Genomic DNA, 22,827 nt, shown 5'->3' on the forward strand with positions numbered 1-22,827 from the left:
TATTGTACTGTCATCACTCTAAATGACACCTGGTGTATTGTACTGTCATCACTCTAAATGACACCTGGTGTATTGTACTGTCATCACTCTAAATGACACCTGGTGTATTGTACTGTCATCACTCTAAATGACACCTGGTGTATTGTACTGTCATCACTCTAAATGACACCTGGTGTATTGTACTGTCATCATTGTAAATGACACCTGGTGTATTGTACTGTCATCATTCTAAATGACACCTGGTGTATTGTACTGTCATCATTCTAAATGACACCTGGTGTATTGTACTGTCATCATTCTAAATATCACCTGGTGTACTGTCATCATTCTAAATGCCACCTGGTGTATTGTACTGTCATCATTGTAAATGACACCTGGTGTATTGTACTGTCATCATTCTAAATGACACCTGGTGTATTGTACTGTCATCATTCTAAATGACACCTGGTGTATTGTACTGTCATCATTCTAAATGACACCTGGTTTATCATACTGTCATCACTCTAAATGACACCTGGTGTATTGTACTGTCATCACTCTAAATGACACCTGGTGTATTGTACTGTCATCATTCTAAATGACACCTGGTTTATCATACTGTCATCATTCTAAATGACACCTGGTGTATTGTACTGTCATCATTCTAAATGACACCTGGTTTATCATACTGTCATCATTGTAAATGACACCTGGTGTATTGTACTGTCATCATTGTAAATGACACCTGGTGTATTGTACTGTCATCATTCTAAATGACACCTGGTGTATTGTACTGTCATCATTCTAAATATCACCTGGTGTACTGTCATCATTCTAAATGACACCTGGTGTATTGTACTGTCATCATTCTAAATGACACCTGGTGTATTGTACTGTCATCATTCTAAATGACACCTGGTTTATCATACTGTCATCATTGTAAATGACACCTGGTGTATTGTACTGTCATCACTCTAAATGACACCTGGTGTATTGTACTGTCATCATTCTAAATGACACCTGGTTTATCATACTGTCATCATTGTAAATGACACCTGGTGTATTGTACTGTCATCATTCTAAATGACACCTGGTTTATCATACTGTCATCATTGTAAATGACACCTGGTGTATTGTACTGTCATCATTCTAAATGACACCTGGTGTATTGTACTGTCATCATTGTAAATGACACCTGGTGTATTGTACTGTCATCATTCTAAATGACACCTGGTGTATTGTACTGTCATCATTCTAAATATCACCTGGTGTACTGTCATCATTCTAAATGACACCTGGTGTATTGTACTGTCATCATTGTAAATGACACCTGGTGTATTGTACTGTCATCATTCTAAATGACACCTGGTGTATTGTACTGTCATCACTCTAAATGACACCTGGTGTATTGTACTGTCATCGTTCTAAATGACACCTGGTGTATTGTACTGTCATCGTTCTAAATGACACCTGGTGTATTGTACTGTCATCATTCTAAATGACACCTGGGATATTCTACTATTTTAACAGCAAATTGAGACCCCGACTTAGTTCTCCCCCCTTGCTGAGCTATAAAGATACTGAACAACCCTTGACTGGTATGAGTCAGGGACAAGGCCAGACAGACAGCAGTGAGACAGACATAACTGTTGTTTTGTCGACCAGGGGCTGGGGTCAAACGCCAGGGGCTGGGGTCAAACGCCAGGGGCTGGGGTCAAACGCCAGGGGCTGGGGTCAAACGCCAGGGGCTGGGGTCAAACGCCAGGGGCTGGGGTCAAACGCCAGGGGCTGGGGTCAAACGCCAGGGGCTGGGGTCAATTCGAATTTAAGTCAGTAAATTCAGGAAGTGTTTTGAATTTTTAAAAATGCACGTCTTCATTTGCTTATCCTTTATTTTTAGAGAAATCGTTGAAAGTAGATGGTCTTTTTTTCAATGATTGACTATAAATGTCAGCTTACTTCACGAATTGACCCCATTCCTGTAGTATAACAGGTGAGCTGTGCTGTAAATGTATATATTACATCACACCCCCCCTCCACTTGTTGTGTACACTGCTGCTACTCGCTGTTTATTATCTATGCATAGTCACCTCACCCCTACCGACATGTACAAATTACCTCAACTAACCTGTACCCCCGCACAGTCACTCGGTAATGGTACCCCCCTGTATATATAGCCTTGTTATTGTTATTTTATTGTGTTACTTTTGATTATAATTTAATTATGTTTATTTGGTAAATATTATCTCAACTTTATTTCTTGAAGTGCATTGTTGGTTAAGGGCTTGTATAACTAAGCATTTCACGTTAAGGTCTTCACTTGTTGTATTCGAGGCATTGGACAAACACAGCTTGATTTAGTATTGTAGAGACTGTCGGTGACACCTTAGTTTACTCCTGTGGAGACGATATGAAGTATTCTAGGGTAGTGTCTCAAATTACATTCTATTCCCCCGAAATAGTGAAAAAAAATGTTTGAGAATAGGGAATAGGGTGCATTAGGGACTCAGCCTAAGTGTGAAAGGCCAGGAGCGGATTCTCTCCTAGATCTGAGATTCACAGCGCCTGCTGCCTGCCCTGTACATCAGTGGATCTCCGAAGCACCGCCCCGAGGGAAAACAGCCTTTTGTAGTTACCTTGTTTGATCTGTCCCTGCACGGCCGGACTAGACACCTGGGGGGGTGCTGCAGTCTTTTTGGGGGTCTCGGGGGTCCCGGGTCTAGGAGGCCTGGAGAATAGAATACATAAGATACCATCAAATATTTAGCAGACAGAGAAGCTTGAATTGTGTCCATGTACTGTGTAGAAAAGACAAGCTTAGTAGTATGAGGAGGAGGGTGGGGGGGGTAGGTAAGCATGTGTGTGTACACGTGGTCAGAGAGAGGTGATGAACAACAAATCATCACTATACAAACTTAAATTCCTTTTTTTATTCAGGCTAACTACAGGTTCAGATGTGTTCTGTTCTATCTAGTAGTTGAAAGGCCCAAGGCCCCCCCCGCCACCTCTCAGTCCACAATGTTAAAGGGAAGGTGGCCCCATCATTATTACCTCGAACACCTGCAGTTCTCCTCCCACTCGGTTTTCCTTCCCATCCTGACTAAATCACCAGGGCCAAAAATACACCGTAACACATAAAATCAGAGGCTGTTAACAGGTTTCGCAGACCTCCACGTGTGATCTTTACAGCGCCTCACAGCCCACACTACCCCCTTTTAAGAAAAGCCTCGGGGGTAAGTGTTCCATTCTGCTGACTACACCTGTTGCATTGGGACTAATGAAGACAATGAAGAGTAGAACAGTTTCTCTCTCGTTAGCTAAAAGTAGACATGTGCTTGTACTGGGATCTGACACTAACAGGGCCGACTGTTATCCTGTGATTTTACAAATCCTGGTCTGGAGGGAAACGTTCTAACATTTAATCTGACAAAACTAGTTACTCTCTCAGGAGAGTGAAGACGGAGTAAAGTTGACAGAGAGAGAAGTTTAGCCAGAGAGAGAAGTCAGTGGCTTTTACTAAGTCTGGAGAAAAAGAATGATGAGATCCTTCGTTGAGTGACCCCTCCACCCCAGCCGGGTCCTTCGTTCAGTCCCCTCCACCCCAGTCAGGTCCTTCGTTGAGTGACCCCTCCACCCCAGCCGGGTCCTTCATTCAGTCCCCTCCACCCCAGTCGGGTCCTTCGTTGAGTGACCCCTCCACCCCAGCCGGGTCCTTCATTCAGTCCCCTCCACCCCAGTCGGGTCCTTCGTTGAGTGACCCCTCCACCCCAGTCGGGTCCTTCGTTCAGTAACCCCTCCACCCCAGTCGGGTCCTTCGTTCAGTAACCCTTCCACCCCCGCCGGGTCCTTCGTTCAGTAACCCTCCACCCCAGTCGGGTCCTTCGTTCAGTAACCCCTCCACCCCCGCCGGGTCCTTCGTTCAGTAACCCCTCCACCCCAGTCGGGTCCTTCGTTGAGTGACCCCTCCATCCCAGTCGGGTCCTTCGTTGAGTAACCCCTCCACCCCAGCCGGGTCCTTCATTCAGTCCCCTCCACCCCAGCCGGGTCCTTCATTCAGTCCCCTCCACCCCAGCCGGGTCCTTCATTCAGTCCCCTCCAGTCCCCCTCGTTGAATGACCCCTCCACCCCAGCCGGGTCCTTCGTTCAGTCCCCTCCACCCCAGTCCCCTCCCCTCCACCCCAGCCGGGTCCTTCATTCAGTCCCTCCACCCCAGTCGGGTCCCTCGAGTCCCCTCCACCCCAGCCGGGTCCACCCCCAGCCGGGTCCTTCATTCAATCCCCTCCACCCCAGTCGGGTCCCTCGTTGAGTAACCCCTCCACCCCAGTCGGGTCCCTCGTTGAGTAACCCCTCCACCCCAGCCGGGTCCCTCGTTGAGTAACCCCTCCACCCCAGCCGGGTCCCTCGTTGAGTGACCCCTCCACCCCAGTCGGGTCCTTCGTTGAGTGACCCCTCCACCCCAGCCGGGTCCTTCGTTCAGTCCCCTCCACCCCAGCCGGGTCCTTCGTTGAGTCCCCTCCACCCCAGCCGGGTCCTTCGTTCAGTCCCCTCCACCCCAGCCGGGTCCTTTGTTCAGTCCCCTCCACCCCAGCCGGGTCCTTCGTTGAGTCCCCTCCACCCCAGCCGGGTCCTTCGTTCAGTCCCCTCCACCCCAGCCGGGTCCTTCGTTCAGTCCCCTCCACCCCAGCCGGGTCCTTTGTTCAGTCCCCTCCACCCCAGCCGGGTCCTTTGTTCAGTCCCCTCCACCCCAGCCGGGTCCTTCGTTGAGTCCCCTCCACCCCAGCCGGGTCCTTCGTTGAGTCCCCTCCACCCCATCTTATCACAGAAAACTAACTGTACCGTCAATAGTGAAGTATTTATATTTATGTTTCGACTTTGGATCTTTATTTAATTGATGCATTTCATCCCCTTTAAGTTTGATCCCAGATGACACTTCTCCATAAAGCCTCTGCGACTAGCTAGATGTGGTGGACAGCCAACGGTAATCTGAACAGGAGGAGGCTGAATTCCAATTCATCACGCGGCACGGACACATTTACTCAGCTAGTTGGAGTCTGCATAGAAACCCATTAGAGTGATCAGGGCCTATTGTCCCAATCTGTAGAAGAGGCTTGTTCAATGATTCACTAAGAGAGAGCTGTAGAATACCTCTACCCAGACCATTCATTTAATTTAGGGCCCATCCACTGTTTATCACACTAAAGGCCAGGCCATACAGACAGACACAGCTATGCATGCATCCCTATTCAGTGCAGTACGTAGGGAATAGGATTCAATTTGGGATGCAACCATGGAAATGCACTCCTCTTTAACACTGAGCATCTTACCCATTGTTAACACAAGATACAGGAAACACACACACACACAACTAATAGGGTGGAAAAAGTGCAGCAAAAGCTGACCTCCTGGGGATTGGTCAATATGGAAACATGTGTAACCACGGTAGCAATTCAAACGGAAGAGTTTGGAGATGATGGGGTAATGATTAGGCAAAATAGGTGAGGACAATTCACCTGATACCAAACTGAATCTAAACATTACACCGTTGATTTCATGTTACATTTTAGCTGTATTTTTCGACCGCATTTGTTGATAATGAACACTGAAAATACCCTGAATACAATTAGTAGCATGATAATAATATTAGAAATTGGGATAGGTGAAACATAAGACAACGACAAGGGTTTGAGTGAGAGGTCTAACCGGTGTTTCCAAGTGAACACAGCGGTCAAACCAGAGACTTCAACTATAAGTTTATAGGCGGCAGGTAGCCTAGTGGTTAGAGCGTTGGACTAGTCACCGGAAGGTTGCAAGTTCAAACCCCCGAACTGACAAGGTACAAATCTGTCGTTCTGCCCCTGAACACGCAGTTAACCCACTGTTCCTAGACCGTCATTGAAAAAAATAATTTGTTCTTTAACCGACTTGCCTAGTAAAATAAATAAAAAATAAAAACTTTTTTTTGATTTGTTCTCCTAGCTGTGCCGTTGAGGAACAAGAGCAAGCACACTTGTAGTTGTTTTGAACACAGCCCTGCATCCATGCCTTTACACAATTACTGTTGTTGTTTAGGCCAGGGGTTCTCAAATTGTTGTGGGTCCAGGGACCCCTTTAATGTTAAGAAATTCACCAGGGACCCCCTCATAGTCAGAAAAGCTCAAGTGAGATGAAAATAGCAAACAAGGAGTTTTACTTATGATGTCGGCAGAGCATGGCCGGACAAACCAAATCTCTGTCCCTAGGAAAGACCATTTTAAAGGCTCGCCTCTTGGCATTGGAAAGAAAATGTTGCCGTTTTCAAGCTACTGTAATTTCCTGCAATTCGACAAATGTGTCATCATAGAGAGATGTTTTGTTGTTGTTGTTGTTGTTGTAGCCTTAAAGCGAAAATACTGCAATTCTACAGCTTTTTCCATGAGGCAGAGAGAAAACTTTGCTGTTTTAAAGCTTAACATGCATTTATAGCAAAAAAAAAAAAAAAAAAATCAGAAAAAATTGGAGAAATACAAGATGCATTGAGTTGGAAATAAATTGAATTGGTGGAGTACTTTAGATACCAATATCGCTGTGAGCATCGCAGACTCATGTTGCCCAAGGTTAAAAACATATATTTACATATTAATAATACATTGTATTATATTCGTATTCCACGGATCCCTTTGCCAAAATGTGTTTAAACCTTAAGAGTCTAAGCCCTGCCTAAACCGGGGGAGGGGAGGTTCTACTAACCTATATGGAATTGTTTTAAGAAGGTCATACCAAGGGTCATTTAGCTATTTGATTATGAATATTAAGACCCCTTGAAGTATATAAAAAATAAATAAAAAACATGAAAGAATGTTTTGGGCTGCTATTAGCGCAGACAAGCACATTGGATAACAGATTCAACAGACATTCCTTACTGCTATAAGCAGTCATGGCTTTAGAAGCCTCTGATAGGCTAATTGACATAATTTGAGTCAATTGGAGGTGTACCTGTGGATGTATTTCAAGGCCTACCTTCAAACTTAATGCCTCTTTGCTTGACATCATGGGAAAATCTAAAGAAATCAGCCAATCAACCTCAGAAAAATAATATGTAGACCTCCACAAGTCTGGTTCATCCTTGGGAGCAATTTCCAAATGATTGAATGTACCACATTCATCTGTACAAACAATAGTACGCAAGTATAAACACCATGGGACCACGCAGTCGTCATACCGCTCAGGAAGGAGACCCGTTCTGTCTCCTAGAGATTAATGGAGGCCTACAAACCTGACTCAGTTACACCAGCTCTGTCAGGAGGAATGGGCCAAAATTCACACAACTTATTGTGGGAAGCTTGTGGAAGGCTACCAGAAACGTTTGACCCAATTTAAACAATTTAAAGGCAATGCTACCAAATACTAATTGAGTGTATGTAAAATTCTGACCCACTGGGAATGTAATGAAAGAAATAAAAGCTGAAATAAATAATTCTGTATTATTCTGACATTTAATTTTCTTAAAATAAAGTGCTGATCCTAACTGGCCTAAGAGAGTGAATTTTTACTAGGAATAAATGTCAGGAATTGTGAAAAACTACGTTTAAATGTATTTGGTTAGGTGTATGTTAACTTACGACAGAGATCTGACGTGTACCAGGCCGGCAGAGATCTGACGTGTAGCAGGCCGACAGAGATCTGACGTGTAGCAGGCCGACAGAGATCTGACGTGTAGCAGACCGACAGAGATCTGACGTGTAGCAGGCCGACAGAGATCTGACGTGTTCCAGGCCGACAGAGATCTGACGTGTTCCAGGCCGACAGAGATCTGACGTGTTCCAGGCCGACAGAGATCTGACGTGTACCAGGCCGACAGAGATCTGACGTGTAGCAGGCCGACAGAGATCTGACGTGTAGCAGGCCGACAGAGATCTGACGTGTACCAGGCCGACAGAGATCTGACGTGTACCAGGCCGACAGAGATCTGACGTGTACCAGGCCGACAGATGCACAACTTAAAGTAATACATGTCAGAGGTGTTTAAAGCTCCTCTTTTACATGAGACATGTGTTGACCTGGCTGGGGGGGATAACACATTAGGCCCTGGCTGGGGGGGATAACACATTAGGCCCTGGCTGGGGGGGATAACACATTAGGCCCTGGCTGGGGGGGATAACACATTAGGCCCTGGCTGGGGGATAACACATTAGGCCCTGGCTGGGGGGGATAACACATTAGGCCCTGGCTGGGGGGGGATAACACATTAGGCCCTGGCTGGGGGATAACACATTAGGCCCTGGCTGGGGGGGGATAACACATTAGGCCCTGGCTGGGGGGATAACGATTAGGCCCTGGCTGGGGGGATAACGCATTAGGCCCTGGCTGGGGGGTTAACGCATTAGGCCCTGGCTGGGGGATAACGCATTAGGCCCTGGCTGGGGGATAACACATTAGGCCCTGGCTGGGGGATAACACATTAGGCCCTGGCTGGGGGGGATAACACATTAGGCCCTGGCTGGGGGATAACACATTAGGCCCTGGCTGGGGGGGATAACACATTAGGCCCTGGCTGGGGGGATAACACATTAGGCCCTGGCTGGGGGGTTAACGCCCCTGGCTGGGGGGGATAACACATTAGGCCCTGGCTGGGGGATAACACATTAGGCCCTGGCTGGGGGGATAACACATTAGGCCCTGGCTGGGGGATAACACATTAGGCCCTGGCTGGGGGGATACCTCATTAGGCCCTGGCTGGGGGGGTTAACGCATTAGGCCCTGGCTGGGGGGGTTAACGCATTAGGCCCTGGCTGGGGGGGGATAACACATTAGGCCCTGGCTGGGGGATAACACATTAGGCCCTGGCTGGGGGATAACACATTAGGCCCTGGCTGGGGGGTTAACGCATTAGGCCCTGGCTGGGGGATAACACATTAGGCCCTGGCTGGGGGGATAACACATTAGGCCCTGGCTGGGGGGATAACACATTAGGCCCTGGCTGGGGGGTTAACGCATTAGGCCCTGGCTGGGGGGGGATAACACATTAGGCCCTGGCTGGGGGGGGTTAACTTAGGCCCTGGCTGGGGGGATAACACATTAGGCCCTGGCTGGGGGATAACACATTAGGCCCTGGCTGGGGGATAACACATTAGGCCCTGGCTGGGGGGATAACACATTAGGCCCTGGCTGGGGGATAACACATTAGGCCCTGGCTGGGGGGATAACACATTAGGCCCTGGCTGGGGGATAACACATTAGGCCCTGGCTGGGGGGATAACACATTAGGCCCTGGCTGGGGGGATAACTCATTAGGCCCTGGCTGGGGGTTAACGCATTAGGCCCTGGCTGGGGGGATAACACATTAGGCCCTGGCTGGGGGGATAACTCATTAGGCCCTGGCTGGGGGATAACACATTAGGCCCTGGCTGGGGGGTTAACGCATTAGGCCCTGGCTGGGGGGGATAACACATTAGGCCCTGGCTGGGGGGATAACACATTAGGCCCTGGCTGGGGGATAACACATTAGGCCCTGGCTGGGGGGTTAACGCATTAGGCCCTGGCTGGGGGATAACACATTAGGCCCTGGCTGGGGGGTTAACGCATTAGGCCCTGGCTGGGGGGATAACACATTAGGCCCTGGCTGGGGGGATAACACATTAGGCCCTGGCTGGGGGATAACGCATTAGGCCCTGGCTGGGGGGTTAACGCATTAGGCCCTGGCTGGGGGTTAACCATTAGGCCCTGGCTGGGGGGATAACACATTAGGCCCTGGCTGGGGATAACCTGGCCCTGGGGGGGGATAACACATTAGGCCCTGGCTGGGGGGGGATAACACATTAGGCCCTGGCTGGGGGGATAACACATTAGGCCCTGGCTGGGGGGTTAACGCATTAGGCCCTGGCTGGGGGATAACACATTAGGCCCTGGCTGGGGGATAAACCCATTAGGCCCTGGCTGGGGGGTTAACGCATTAGGCCCTGGCTGGGGGATAACACATTAGGCCCTGGCTGGGGGGGGTTAACGCATTAGGCCCTGGCTGGGGGGGGATAACACATTAGGCCCTGGCTGGGGGGGGATAACGCATTAGGCCCTGGCTGGGGGGGGGTTAACGCATTAGGCCCTGGCTGGGGGTTAACGCATTAGGCCCTGGCTGGGGGTTAACACATTAGGCCCTGGCTGGGGGGATAACGCATTAGGCCCTGGCTGGGGGGATAACACATTAGGCCCTGGCTGGGGGGTTAACGCATTAGGCCCTGGCTGGGGGATAACACATTAGGCCCTGGCTGGGGGGTTAACGCATTAGGCCCTGGCTGGGGGATAACACATTAGGCCCTGGCTGGGGGATAACACATTAGGCCCTGGCTGGGGGTTAACGCATTAGGCCCTGGCTGGGGGGATAACACATTAGGCCCTGGCTGGGGGATAACACATTAGGCCCTGGCTGGGGGGATAACACATTATGCCCTGGCTGGGGGATAACACATTAGGCCCTGGCTGGGGGGGGATAACACATTAGGCCCTGGCTGGGGGGCGTATAACACATTAGGCCTTGGCTGGGGGATAACGCATTAGGCCCTGGCTGGGGGATAACGCATTAGGCCCTGGCTGGGGGATAACACATTAGGCCCTGGCTGGGGGATAACACATTAGGCCCTGGCTGGGGGATAACACATTAGGCCCTGGCTGGGGGGATATCACATTAGGCCCTGGCTGGGGGATATCACATTAGGCCCTGGCTGGGGGGATTCATGCATTAGGCCCTGCCTGGGGAGTATAACACATTAGGCCCTGGTTGGGGGGGGGTTAATACATTAGGCCCTGGCTGGGGGGGTTAATACATTAGGCCCTGGCTGGGGGTTAATACATTAGGCCCTGGCTGGGGGTTAATACATTAGGCCCTGGTTGGGGGTGGGGGTTAATACATTAGGCCCTGGTTGGGGGTGGGGGTTAATACATTAGGCCCTGGTTGGGGGGTTAATACATTAGGCCCTGGTTGGGGGTTAATACATTAGGCCCTGGTTGGGGGGTTAATACATTAGGCCCTGGTTGGGGGGGGGTTAATACATTAGGCACTGGCTGGGGGGGGGTAATACATTAGGCACTGGCTGGGGGGGGTTAATACATTAGGCCCTGGCTGGGGGGTTAATACATTAGGTAGGCCCTGGCTGGGGGGTTAATACATTAGGCCCTGGCTGGGGGTTAACACATTGTTTAATGGGCTTTCTGGAGATCCTTTACATTTTAACCAGGAAGACATTTATTCTAGAACACCGTCATAAATCGAAGGAAGACCACATGAAAAAAACTACTTTTTGAAATATTGAGGACTGGCTTGGAGCATCTGTATGGCTAGAAGACAGGATGAGAAGAGGTCTGTCCGTCCATCTGTACGCTCTCGTTAACTATGAACCATGCCTGTCTGTCCGTCCATCTGTACTCCCTCGTTAACTATGAACCATGTCTGTCCGTCCATCTGTACTCCCTCGTTAACTCTGAACCATGTCTGTCTGTCCATTCATCTGTACTCCCTCGTTAACTATGAACCATGTCTGTCCATTCATCTGTACTCCCTCGTTAACTATGAATCATGTCTGTCTGATCGTCCATCTGTAGTCCCTCGTTAACTATGAACCATGTCTGTCCGTCCATCTGTACTCCCTCGTTAACTATGAACCATGTCTGTCTGTCCATCTGTACTCCCTCGTTAACTATGAACCATGTCTGTCTGTCCATCTGTACTCCCTCGTTAACTATGAACCATGTCTGTCCGTACATCTGTACTCCCTCGTTAACTATGAACCATGTCTGTCCATTCATCTGTACTCCCTCGTTAACTATGAACCATGTCTGTCCATTCATCTGTACTCCCTCGTTAACTATGAACCATGTCTGTCTGTCCATTCATCTGTACTCCCTCATTAACTATGAACCATGTCGGTCCGTCCATCTGTACTCCCTCGTTAACTATGAACCATGTCTGTCTGTCTGTCCATCTGTACTCCCTCGTTAACTATGAACCATGTCTGTCCGTCCATCTGTACTCCCTCGTTAACTATGAACCATGTCTGTCCATTCATCTGTAGTCCCTCGTTAACTATGAACCATGTCTGTCCATTCATCTGTACTCCCTCGTTAACTATGAACCATGTCTGTCCGTCCATCTGTAGTCCCTCGTTAACTATGAACCATGTCTGTCCATTCATCTGTAGTCCCTCGTTAACTATGAACCATGTCGGTCCGTCCATCTGTAGTCCCTCGTTAACTATGAACCATGTCTGTCTGTCTGTCCATCTGTACTCCCTCGTTAACTATGAACCATGTATGTCTGTCTGTCCATCTGTACTCCCTCGTTAACTATGAACCATGTCTGTCCGTCCATCTGTAGTCCCTCGTTAACTATGAACCATGTCTGTCCATTCATCTGTACTCCCTCGTTAACTATGAACCATGTCTGTCCATTCATCTGTACTCCCTCGTTAACTATGAACCATGTCTGTCCGTCCATCTGTACTCCCTCGTTAACTATGAACCATGTCTGTCTGTCTGTCCATCTGTACTCCCTCGTTAACTATGAACCATGTCTGTCTGATCGTCCATCTGTACTCCCTCGTTAACTATGAATCATGTCTGTCCGTCCATCTGTACTCCCTCGTTAACTATGAACCATGTCTGTCCGTCCATCGGTACTCCCTCGTTAACTATGAACCATGTCTGTCTGTCCGTCCATCTGTACTCCCTCGTTAACTATGAACCATGTCTGTCCATTCATCTGTACTCCCTCGTTAACTCTGAACCATGTCTGTCTGTCCATTCATCTGTACTCCCTCGTTAACTATGAACCATGTCTGTCCGTCCATCTGTACTCCCTCGTTAACTATGAACCATGTCTGTCTGTCCGTCCATCTGTACTCCCTCGTTAACTATGAACCATGTCTGTCTGTCCGTCCATCTGTACTCCCTCGTTAACTATGAACCATGTCTGTCTGTCCGTCCATCTGTACTCCCTCGTTAACTATGAACCATGTCTGTCCGTCCATCTGTACTCCCTCGTTAACTATGAACCATGTCTGTCCGTCCATCTGTACTCCCTCGTTAACTATGAACCATGTCTGTCCGTCCATCTGTACTCCCTCGTTAACTATGAACCATGTCTATCTGTTCGCCAGCCCCCCGTTTTATGGGCCGGCCGTCGACAGACTTCATAAAATTGTCATCATCTTTATGGCATTCAGCAACAGCATGTTGTTAAATCATTCAGCTTCCCTACGAGACCAAGAGAAGGAAGCTCCAACAATCAGACCACCTCTGCTCCGGTCTCTGCTCGCGGGTTCACTGTACAAATAGCAAACTAAGACTGAACAACAGCTCAATACAAACCAGGCAATCCTCCCCAATTTCAGCAACGCCTCACCAGGGGCCCACAGAGGACATGGGGGTACAACAGATTGAGGATCTACCCACCATTCAAAGCTACACAGCACCCTTCTTAATGTTAGACATACATTACGCACGCACGCACGCACGCACGCACGCACGCACGCACGCACACGCACACACACGCACACACACGCACGCACGCACACACACACGCACACACACACGCACACACACACACGCCGAGCAGGGTTCTACCTACATACATACTGTCATGACGTTGGCCTGGGGGTAGGTTTATGACAGTTATAAATACCTCCTCCCCCCCTTCTTCCTCCCTCTACCCTACTGATGTGACATTTGAAAACCCCTTGGTTAACAGAGACTCTGGGAACATCAGAAGGTGGGGGGGAAATGTTCTGGTAATCCGACCAATTTAACATATGCGGTGGTACGTAATGAATATGATGTCAGTTCGGTTGTCATCCTAACTCTACAGTGGAAAGTCTACACATCAGAGTTATCAGACTCACATGGAATTGTTGTTCAATTTAAATGTTTGAAAATGAAATTATTTGTGATGGGATGAAATGTGATTTTAGCTTCTAAAATGTCAGATTTGGGTTTTCATAAATTAGGGCTATGCTCAATCAGTGGCACGCCCCTGTGAAGAGACACGGGCTATAAAACTTTTCAAACACGCCCTCCTCTCCCTTCCTATATAAAGCCTAGACGACAATATAACCTTCTGTTCTGAGGACGACGGTCCGATGTCAGAATGGTTCAGATAATAACTACAGAACGAAGCCAACATCAGCGTGAGCTTTGATTGCGAATGGTATGAACGTTGAACTCTTATTCAATACAGAAGTGATACCTCCTAGACGTTGAGTTAGCAACAACAGCTGCAAACGTGGGTTAGGAAGGAACAGACAGAGTATCCCATCTACCACACAACGACGTTACCACAATGTATCCAATTGACCATCAGAAACATTCTTCAAAGGACAAAGGACTCGGTTTGGCAACACGGTCTTTCATCAACCACCAACCGTCTGAAGCGCAGTTCAGAGTAAATATTTATTGCATTTTCCTTTTCCAAATGGGCGGTAAATTTAGAATGCATCAGATACTGTATTTACGATAGCACAGCTTCTCCCTGTGTCCCTCAGTCTTTCCGCTCTTTCACTCTAACCCAGCCCCTTTTCCTTTGAGTAACAAGCTGTCGCATCTGTTCTGCCCGCTAGGGACGTTTTCCTTATGACGTCATTTGTAATCAAGTTATGATTTAATTATGTATGTGTAATTCTGTGTGATTAGTCGGGTATTTAGTAAATACATAATTAAACCCAATTCTGTATTGCTGATTCAACTTGTTAGGCAGGGTTTGTGCAGACAACCAAGAATTTACAACTTTCAGATGAGACTGAATTAAGAGGACGATTAATATTGACTGCTATTGATGTAAAATATTACTAGGTCTTTAAGAGTTTATCCGGAAGATAACATCTCTATAAATATTATTTTGGGGTGCCCCGACTCTCTAGTTAATTACATTTACATGATTAGCTCAATCAGGTAATATTAATTATGGAGAAATGATTTTATAGAATAGCATGTCATATCACTTAATCCGGCATAGCCAAAGACACGACAATACATACACACACGTCGAGCAGGGTTCTACATACATACACACACAGAGCAGGGTTCTACCTACATACATACACACACATCGAGCAGGGTTCTACATACATACACACACAGAGCAGGGTTCTACCTACATACATACACACACATCGAGCAGGGTTCTACATACATACACACACAGAGCAGGGTTCTACCTACATACATACACACACATCGAACAGGGTTCTACATACATACACACAGAGCAGGGTTCTACCTACATACACACACACACACGTCGAGCAGGGTTCTACCTACATACACACACACACACGTCGAGCAGGGTTCTACCTACATACATACACACACGGAGCAGGGTTCTACCTACATACATACACACACAGAGCAGGGTTCTACCTACATACACACACACACACACGTCGAGCAGGGTTCTACCTACATACATACATACATACATACATACACACACACACAGAGCAGGGTTCTACATACATACATACACACACACGTCGAGCAGGGTTCTACCTACATACATACACACACGGAGCAGGGTTCTACCTACATACATACACACACAGAGCAGGGTTCTACCTACATACATACACACACACGTCGAGCAGGGTTCTACATACATACACACACAGAGCAGGGTTCTACCTACATACATACACACACACGTCGAGCAGGGTTCTACCTACATACACACACGTCGAGCAGGGTTCTACCTACATACATACACACACGTCGAGCAGGGTTCTAACTACATACATACACACGTCGAGCAGGGTTCTAACTACATACATACACACGTCGAGCAGGGTTCTAATGTGTTGGGTTTGGTATTGTCTTGTTGGTGGAATCTAATGTGTTACATAGTATACTTTTTTATTTGTTTCTGTCTCTGTGTGTGTGTGTGTGTGTGTGTGTGTGTGTGTGTGTGTGTGTGTGTGTGTGTGTGTGTGTGTGTGTGTGTGTGTGTGTGTGTGTGTGTGTGTGTGTAAGCAAGAGTGTGTAAGCACATATTTTAAAGAAGGGTCAATCAGCCATTGCTACATGTATATTTGGACTTCTAAATTAATCATATGTACCCATTGATTCTTTAAGAATATTGCATCCCTCATGAGCTCTGTTCAACTGTCACAGTCCACCAGAACCCAAATATAAACGTGTTTTCACTCCAGTCAGTAAAACAAAGAAAATCTTAAACTGGGGCGGCAGGGTAGACTAGTGGTTAGAGCGTTGGACTAGTAACCGGAAGGTTGCAAGTTAAAATCCCCCGAGCTGACATGGTACAAATCTGTCGTTCTGCCCCTGAATCAAATCAAATGTATTTATATAGCCCTTCGTACATCAGCTGATATCTCAAAGTGCTGTACAGAAACCCAGCCTAAAACCCCAAACAGCAAGCAATGCAGGTGTAGAAGCACAAGGCAGTTAAACCCACTGTTCCTAGGCAGTCATTGAAAATAAGAATTTGTTCTTAACTGACTTGCCTAGTTTAAATAAAAGGTCAAATAAAAATGTTTTAAAAACAATATAGCCTCAGAACATGGTTCAAACTATCATTGTGACATCATGGCTGGTCAGTCCTTGCCTCCACAGCTCAGTCTATGAATTTGATAGAGTGGATACGCTTCTCTGGCCTCATTCCTCAGCTGTTTACCAAAACAAGGGGAATGGGAGGCTGCTTTGTTATCGTTTCTACTGCTGATAGCCCCTTTAATTAAAAATCACACGAGCCAGGTCTCAGCGCCCGTGTGACAACGCCGCGTACCTGACGGGTGCCTTCTTCATATGTTCTCCCACGAAGGTGGCATTGGTCATGCCCATCAGGGTGTTAGCCAATGAGATGACAGAGAGCAGGTGCTGGGTAGTCACGGCCCGGGACACTCCGTATGTCCCTTTACCCACCATCTCTGACAGGGACAACTTCCTGCCCGTGGACAGGGCCATCTGACGCAGCAGGGACTCCTAATTAGTACAGAGGAGTTACATATTGAGTCTAAAAACACACACACACACACACACACACACACACACACACAAACAAACAAACAAACAAATATACAGAAAATCCATAAATTGTAACAATGTAAATCTTACCTTGAAGGTGGGCAGCATGAGAGACATATGACCTCCGCGGGATATGAGACCGAAGGAGATGGGGCAGTGGGGTTTGAGCATGCCCAGTCTGCTCAGACACACCTCGTCCAGTGGTCCGTTGAGGCCCCAGGCGTGGAGACAGGACATGAACAGTTTGGCCGTGTCCATAGTCAGGTTATACTCCAACAGCGACAGAGACTTAGACTTCTCCTCGCGTCTCCTCATCTCCTCCTCTTCCTCCTCGTCTTCATCCAGGAGGTGCTCCTTAATGGTCTCCTTCATAGTCTCCTTCACCTGTTGGACATGACAAAATGGCCGCCAGTCAGTAATAAAAACAACAGAAATAATCATTATTGTTGCTTCTTATGAGAACTATTTCAATTGGAATATTGTCCAAGGAAATGTTATACAGTCAGATTATCATGAAAAGGTACACGGTACATAAGGTAATTGTATAAGTCCAACAATTACTTTTGTTGTGAATAATGTGAAAAAAAATCTGTAATAAGAATGCACCCTATTGGCGCCCTCGTCCCCATTTGGTCAGAGCCAGCATGGCGCCCTCGTCCCCATTTGGCCAGAGCCAGCATGGCGCCCTCGTCCCCATTTGGCCAGAGCCAGCATGGCGCCCTCGTCCCCATTTGGCCAGAGCCAGCATGGCGCCCTCGTCCCCATTTGGCCAGAGCCAGCATGGCGCCCTCGTCCCCATTTGGCCAGAGCCAGCATGGCGCCCTCATCCCCATTTGGCCAGAGCCAGCACAGCGCCCTCATCCCCATTTAGCCAGAGCCAAAAGTGCACTATACAGGTAGCCATCCTGGTCCCAACCCAGCAGGACGAACTAGCCATCCCTCCTTTACCTGTTTGAAGATCTTGTTGGCGAGGAAGGACCCTCCTTTGTCAGCTGCTCCCTGGGCCTTCTGGAGGGTCTCCGGGGAGACCAGGGTGGGGTTGGGCCGCTGGGCCTCCTCCGTCAGCAGCTGGATGATCACCGACTCCACGTCAAAGAACAGGACATGCATGTCAGGGTCTGTCAGATTGGTCTTCATGGCCTGCACCACCAGACTGTTGTTGGAGTACTTCTGCAGGTTGCCCTGGGAAACAACAAAGACGGAGAATCCTGAATGAATCGTGAATAATGATGAGTGAGAAAGAGTGTAATGATGAGTGTAATGATGAGTGAGAAAGTTAGACGCACAAATATCACATAACCACCAAAGACATGCTAACGTCTCACCATTATAATAAGAGGTTAGCCTTTTATATCATACCCACCAAGACATGCTAACGTCTCACCATTATAATAAGAGGTTAGCCTTTTATATCATACCCACCAAGACATGCTAACGTCTCACCATTATAATAAGAGGTTAGCCTTTTATATCATATCCACCAAGACATGCTAACGTCTCACCATTATAATAAGAGGTTCGCCTTTTATATCATATCCACCAAGACATGCTAACGTCTCACCATTATAATAAGAGGTTCGCCTTTTATATCATATCCACCAAGACATGCTAACGTCTCACCATTATAATAAGAGGTTCGCCTTTATATCATATCCACCAAGACATGCTAACGTCTCACCATTATAATAAGAGGTTCGCCTTTTTATATCATACCCACCAAGACATGCTAACGTCTCACCATTATAATAAGAGGTTCGCCTTTTATATCATATCCACCAAGACATGCTAACGTCTCACCATTATAATAAGAGGTTCATATCATATCCACCAAGACATGCTAACGTCTCACCATTATAATAAGAGGTTCGCCTTTTATATCATATCCACCAAGACATGCTAACGTCTCACCATTATAATAAGAGGTTCGCCTTTTATATCATATCCACCAAGACATGCTAACGTCTCACCATTATAATAAGAGGTTCGCCTTTTATATCATACCCACCAAGACATTCTAACGTCTCACCATTATAATAAGAGGTTCGCCTTTTATATCATATCCACCAAGACATGCTAACGTCTCACCATTATAATAAGAGGTTCGCCTTTTATATCATATCCACCAAGACATGCTAACGTCTCACCATTATAATAAGAGGTTCACCTTTTATATCATATCCACCAAGACATGCTAACGTCTCACCATTATAATAAGAGGTTCGCCTTTTATATCATATCCACCAAGACATGCTAACGTCTCACCATTATAATAAGAGGTTCGCCTTTTATATCATATCCACCAAGACATGCTAACGTCTCACCATTATAATAAGAGGAGGTTAGCCTTTTATATCATACCCACCAAGACATGCTAACGTCTCACCATTATAATAAGAGGAGGTTAGCCTTTTATATCATACCCACCAAGACATGCTAACGTCTCACCATTATAATAAGAGGTTAGCCTTTTATATCATATCCACCAAGACATGCTAACGTCTCACCATTATAATAAGAGGAGGTCATTATTATAAAATATTAACCTCTTATTATAATGGTGTGACGTTAGCATGCCTTGGTGGATATGATATAAAAGGCTAACCTCTTATTATAATGGTGAGACGTTAGCATGTCTTGGTGGTTATGTGATATTCGTGCGTCTGTTACTTTCTCACTCATCATTATTCACGATTCATTCAGGATTATCCGTAACCATGGTAGCATCCACATTAATGTAGAAGTTTGTAGAAACATGGTCTATTCTCATTTACAATAAAAGTGACTCAAATGACACACTACATTATTTACCATTAATTTCAATTGGGCACAAAATCATCTGAAACACAACCAAAACAAATGTGTAGAGTCACAAACTTGATGTAATAATTGCGTTCTATGAATATAGAACCAAACACTTCACTTTCTACTAATTGAATACACATAAGTGAATTTGTCTCCTAAAATGGTGGGACTATGTACAACAAGTGGTGTAATTTATAAACGGTCCATCCGATTTGGATGAAAATACCCTCAAATTAAAGCTGACAGTCTGCACTTTAACCTCATAGTCATCATATAATGTCAAACCCAAAGCGCTGGAAGTACAGAGCCAAAACAACAGCAAAACAATGTGTCACTGTGTCCCAATACTTTTAGGAGCTCACTGTATATGTCAACTCTGAACAGGTGTCCATCTATCACCATGTTACCCTTCCATTTCACTGTGTCCCAATACTTTTAGGAGTTCACTGTATATGTCCACTCTGAACAGGTGTCCATCTATCACCATGTTACCCTTCCATTTCACTGTGTCCCAATACTTTTAGGAGTTCACTGTATATGTCCACTCTGAACAGGTGTCCATCTATCACCATGTTACCCTTCCATTTCACTGTGTCTGGATTCAGGAGCAAAGATTTAGATACAGGTTTAGTCACTGTGTGTTAACATGGTATATTTCACCTCCGATGTCCCCCATATTTTTTTCTACAGAATCTGATTCTGTTTCCTAACCACAGCAAGTCTCATTTACAAACATGCTAATCCCTATTCAACTTGAAAGGCACTACATTTTTTGCACAGGAAAGGATGTTCACATAGAAACAAACCAGGTCTATAATGACTGGACTAGGACGTCACAACATTAGTTTACTTTCTTCCAAGAGGAGAGAGAAAGAACGAGAGAAGGAACGAGAGAGAAAGAACGAGAGAGAGAGAAGGAGAGAGAGAGAAAGAACGAGAGAAGGAGAGAGAGAGAAAGAACGAGAGAAGGAGAGAGAGAGAAAGAACGAGAGAAGGAGAGAGAGAAAGAACGAGAGAAGGAGAGGGAGAAAGAACGAGAGAAGGAGAGGGAGAAAGAACGAGAGAAGGAGAGGGAGAAAGAACGAGAGAAGGAGAGGGAGAAAGAACGAGAGAAGGAGAGGGAGAAAGAACGAGAGAAGGAGAGGGAGAAAAAGAACGAGAGAAGGAGAGGGAGAAAAAGAACGAGAGAAGGAGAAGGAGAGAAAGAATGAGAGGATAAGGAGAGAGAGAAAGAACAAGAGGATAAGGAGAGAGAAGAGCGAGAAAGACAGAGAGAAGCTGCTGTTAGGTCCCCAAGCCCCCTGACCCCATCCTGCATCTGCTCTGTCTGGGAGGGGGGAGGGAGGGAGGGCTCAGACAATAGAGTAAGGTCTATCTCTAACAATTAGCACACTGAGGGTCAGCATTGTCACTGTGCTCAATGGCAGTTAAACAGCTTCAATGGGCACTGCTGTGTGTGTCTCAGTGATCACAGAGCAGAACAAGGTCAGGCATAGAGGAGAAAGGATGAGGGATGGAGGGAGGCCTAACAGGCTGAACCTCCTCTATCGGCTTCATGACATGAGAGGACACAAAACCAACTACTTTACACCAGCATCTCAGTGAAAAAATGACAAAACCAGAACGCACAATATACCAAAAGGGACAGTGGTTTGTTATGGGACTTGAACAAACAATTACACAGTGGTTTGTTATGGGACTTGAACAAACAATTACACAGTGGTTTGTTATGGGACTTGAACAAACAATTACACAGTGGTTTGTTATGGGACTTGAACAAAAATTACACAGTGGTTTGTTATGGGACTTGAACAAACAATTACACAGTGGTTTGTTATGGGACTTGAACAAACAATTACACAGTGGTTTGTTATGGGACTTGAACAATAGCACATAGTATGATTGTGATATACATGTTGCATGACCAGTACTCCTGAACTATTTTTGAATGAGTAGCTAAATCTATAATTATAGTAATAGAGTTGGATTTTAAAAAGAAGTCAACATGGCGTGGTGTGTGTTATAAGTCATTATTGAAAGTTAGAACCAGGACCCTGTCTGACAGACATTTATTAGAGAGAAGACACTCCTAACACACACACACACACACACACACACACACACACCAGCAGAGAGAAGCGCAGCGGCGTGAGGATAGGTACAGTCCAAGCTCCTTGGTGGGTCTGGGATTGGAGCCATCAGCTTGGTGGGTCTGGGATTGGAGCCATCAGCTTGGTGGGTCTGGGATTGGAGCCATCAGCTTGGTGGGTCTGGGATTGGAGCCATCAGCTTGGTGGGTCTGGGATTGGAGCCATCAGCTTGGTGGGTCTGGGATTGGAGCCATCAGCTTGGTGGGTCTGGGATTGGAGCCATCAGCTTGGTGGGTCTGGGATTGGAGCCATCAGCTTGGTGGGTTTGGGATTGGAGCCATCAGCTTGGTGGGTCTGGGATTGGAGCCATCAGCTTGGTGGGTCTGGGATTGGAGCCATCAGCTTGGTGGGTCTGGGATTGGAGCCATCAGTTTTGTCTGTTTGATGAGGGAACAGCGAGTCAAAGCCACAGACCGACCGTCGGCTCAGTTGTTCGACAGATGTCTACTTCTCCAGGCTCCGAGTCACACTCCGTAACGAGCCATGAGATGCCAGTTTGTGTGTGTGTGTGTGTGTGTGTGTGTGTGAGAGAGAGAGAGAGAGAGAGAAGCCCCAGCCCAGTTCACGGCTTCCCTGTTCAGTAATTAGCCTTTCTAGTGTCCTGACTGATGGTGAGCCATTGCACCTGCACCTGTGACACATACACATACACACACACACACACAAACAGCAGAGACATTGCACAAATATCCTTAGACATGAAGCTATGTTCAGAATTCAATGTGTCCTGCAGCAGAAGTAGTGATGGGTTCTGATCAGTGTGGCTTAATGAATTAGCTCTTTCAACCTCTCACTGATGATGACAGATTTCTTCCAGCCAGTGGTGGTGTTATGATGGAGGAAGGCTGCCCTCCACAGGATAACGACTGCCAAAACCACAAGACAAAAGGGACCCTCCCCC

The 22,827-nt window shown here is 46.8% G+C and overlaps 1 protein-coding gene across 50 annotated transcripts in view; it reads right to left on the bottom strand.

The window, feature by feature from the left end:
• The window catches only part of LOC118373116 (WD repeat-containing protein 7), a 401,772-nt gene that overhangs the window by 294,096 nt on the left and 84,849 nt on the right, over positions 1 to 22,827 (bottom strand). For all 50 annotated transcript variants that reach the window (XR_008142316.1, XR_008142328.1, XR_008142323.1 and 47 more), the window contains 4 exons: positions 17,923 to 18,156; positions 17,065 to 17,358; positions 16,736 to 16,932; positions 2,616 to 2,707 (listed from right to left, as the gene is read on the bottom strand). Coding sequence is in view for 7 of the 50 variants with exons in the window: in XM_052525011.1 (XP_052380971.1) it covers positions 2,616 to 2,707; positions 16,736 to 16,932; positions 17,065 to 17,358; positions 17,923 to 18,156 (817 nt within the window). In the remaining 43 variants the exon portion in view is untranslated. The remainder of the gene's footprint in view (positions 1 to 2,615; positions 2,708 to 16,735; positions 16,933 to 17,064; positions 17,359 to 17,922; positions 18,157 to 22,827) is intronic.

This window comes from Oncorhynchus keta, chromosome 9 (genome assembly GCF_023373465.1).
Source record: "Oncorhynchus keta strain PuntledgeMale-10-30-2019 chromosome 9, Oket_V2, whole genome shotgun sequence".
NCBI classification, from domain to species: domain Eukaryota; kingdom Metazoa; phylum Chordata; class Actinopteri; order Salmoniformes; family Salmonidae; genus Oncorhynchus; species Oncorhynchus keta.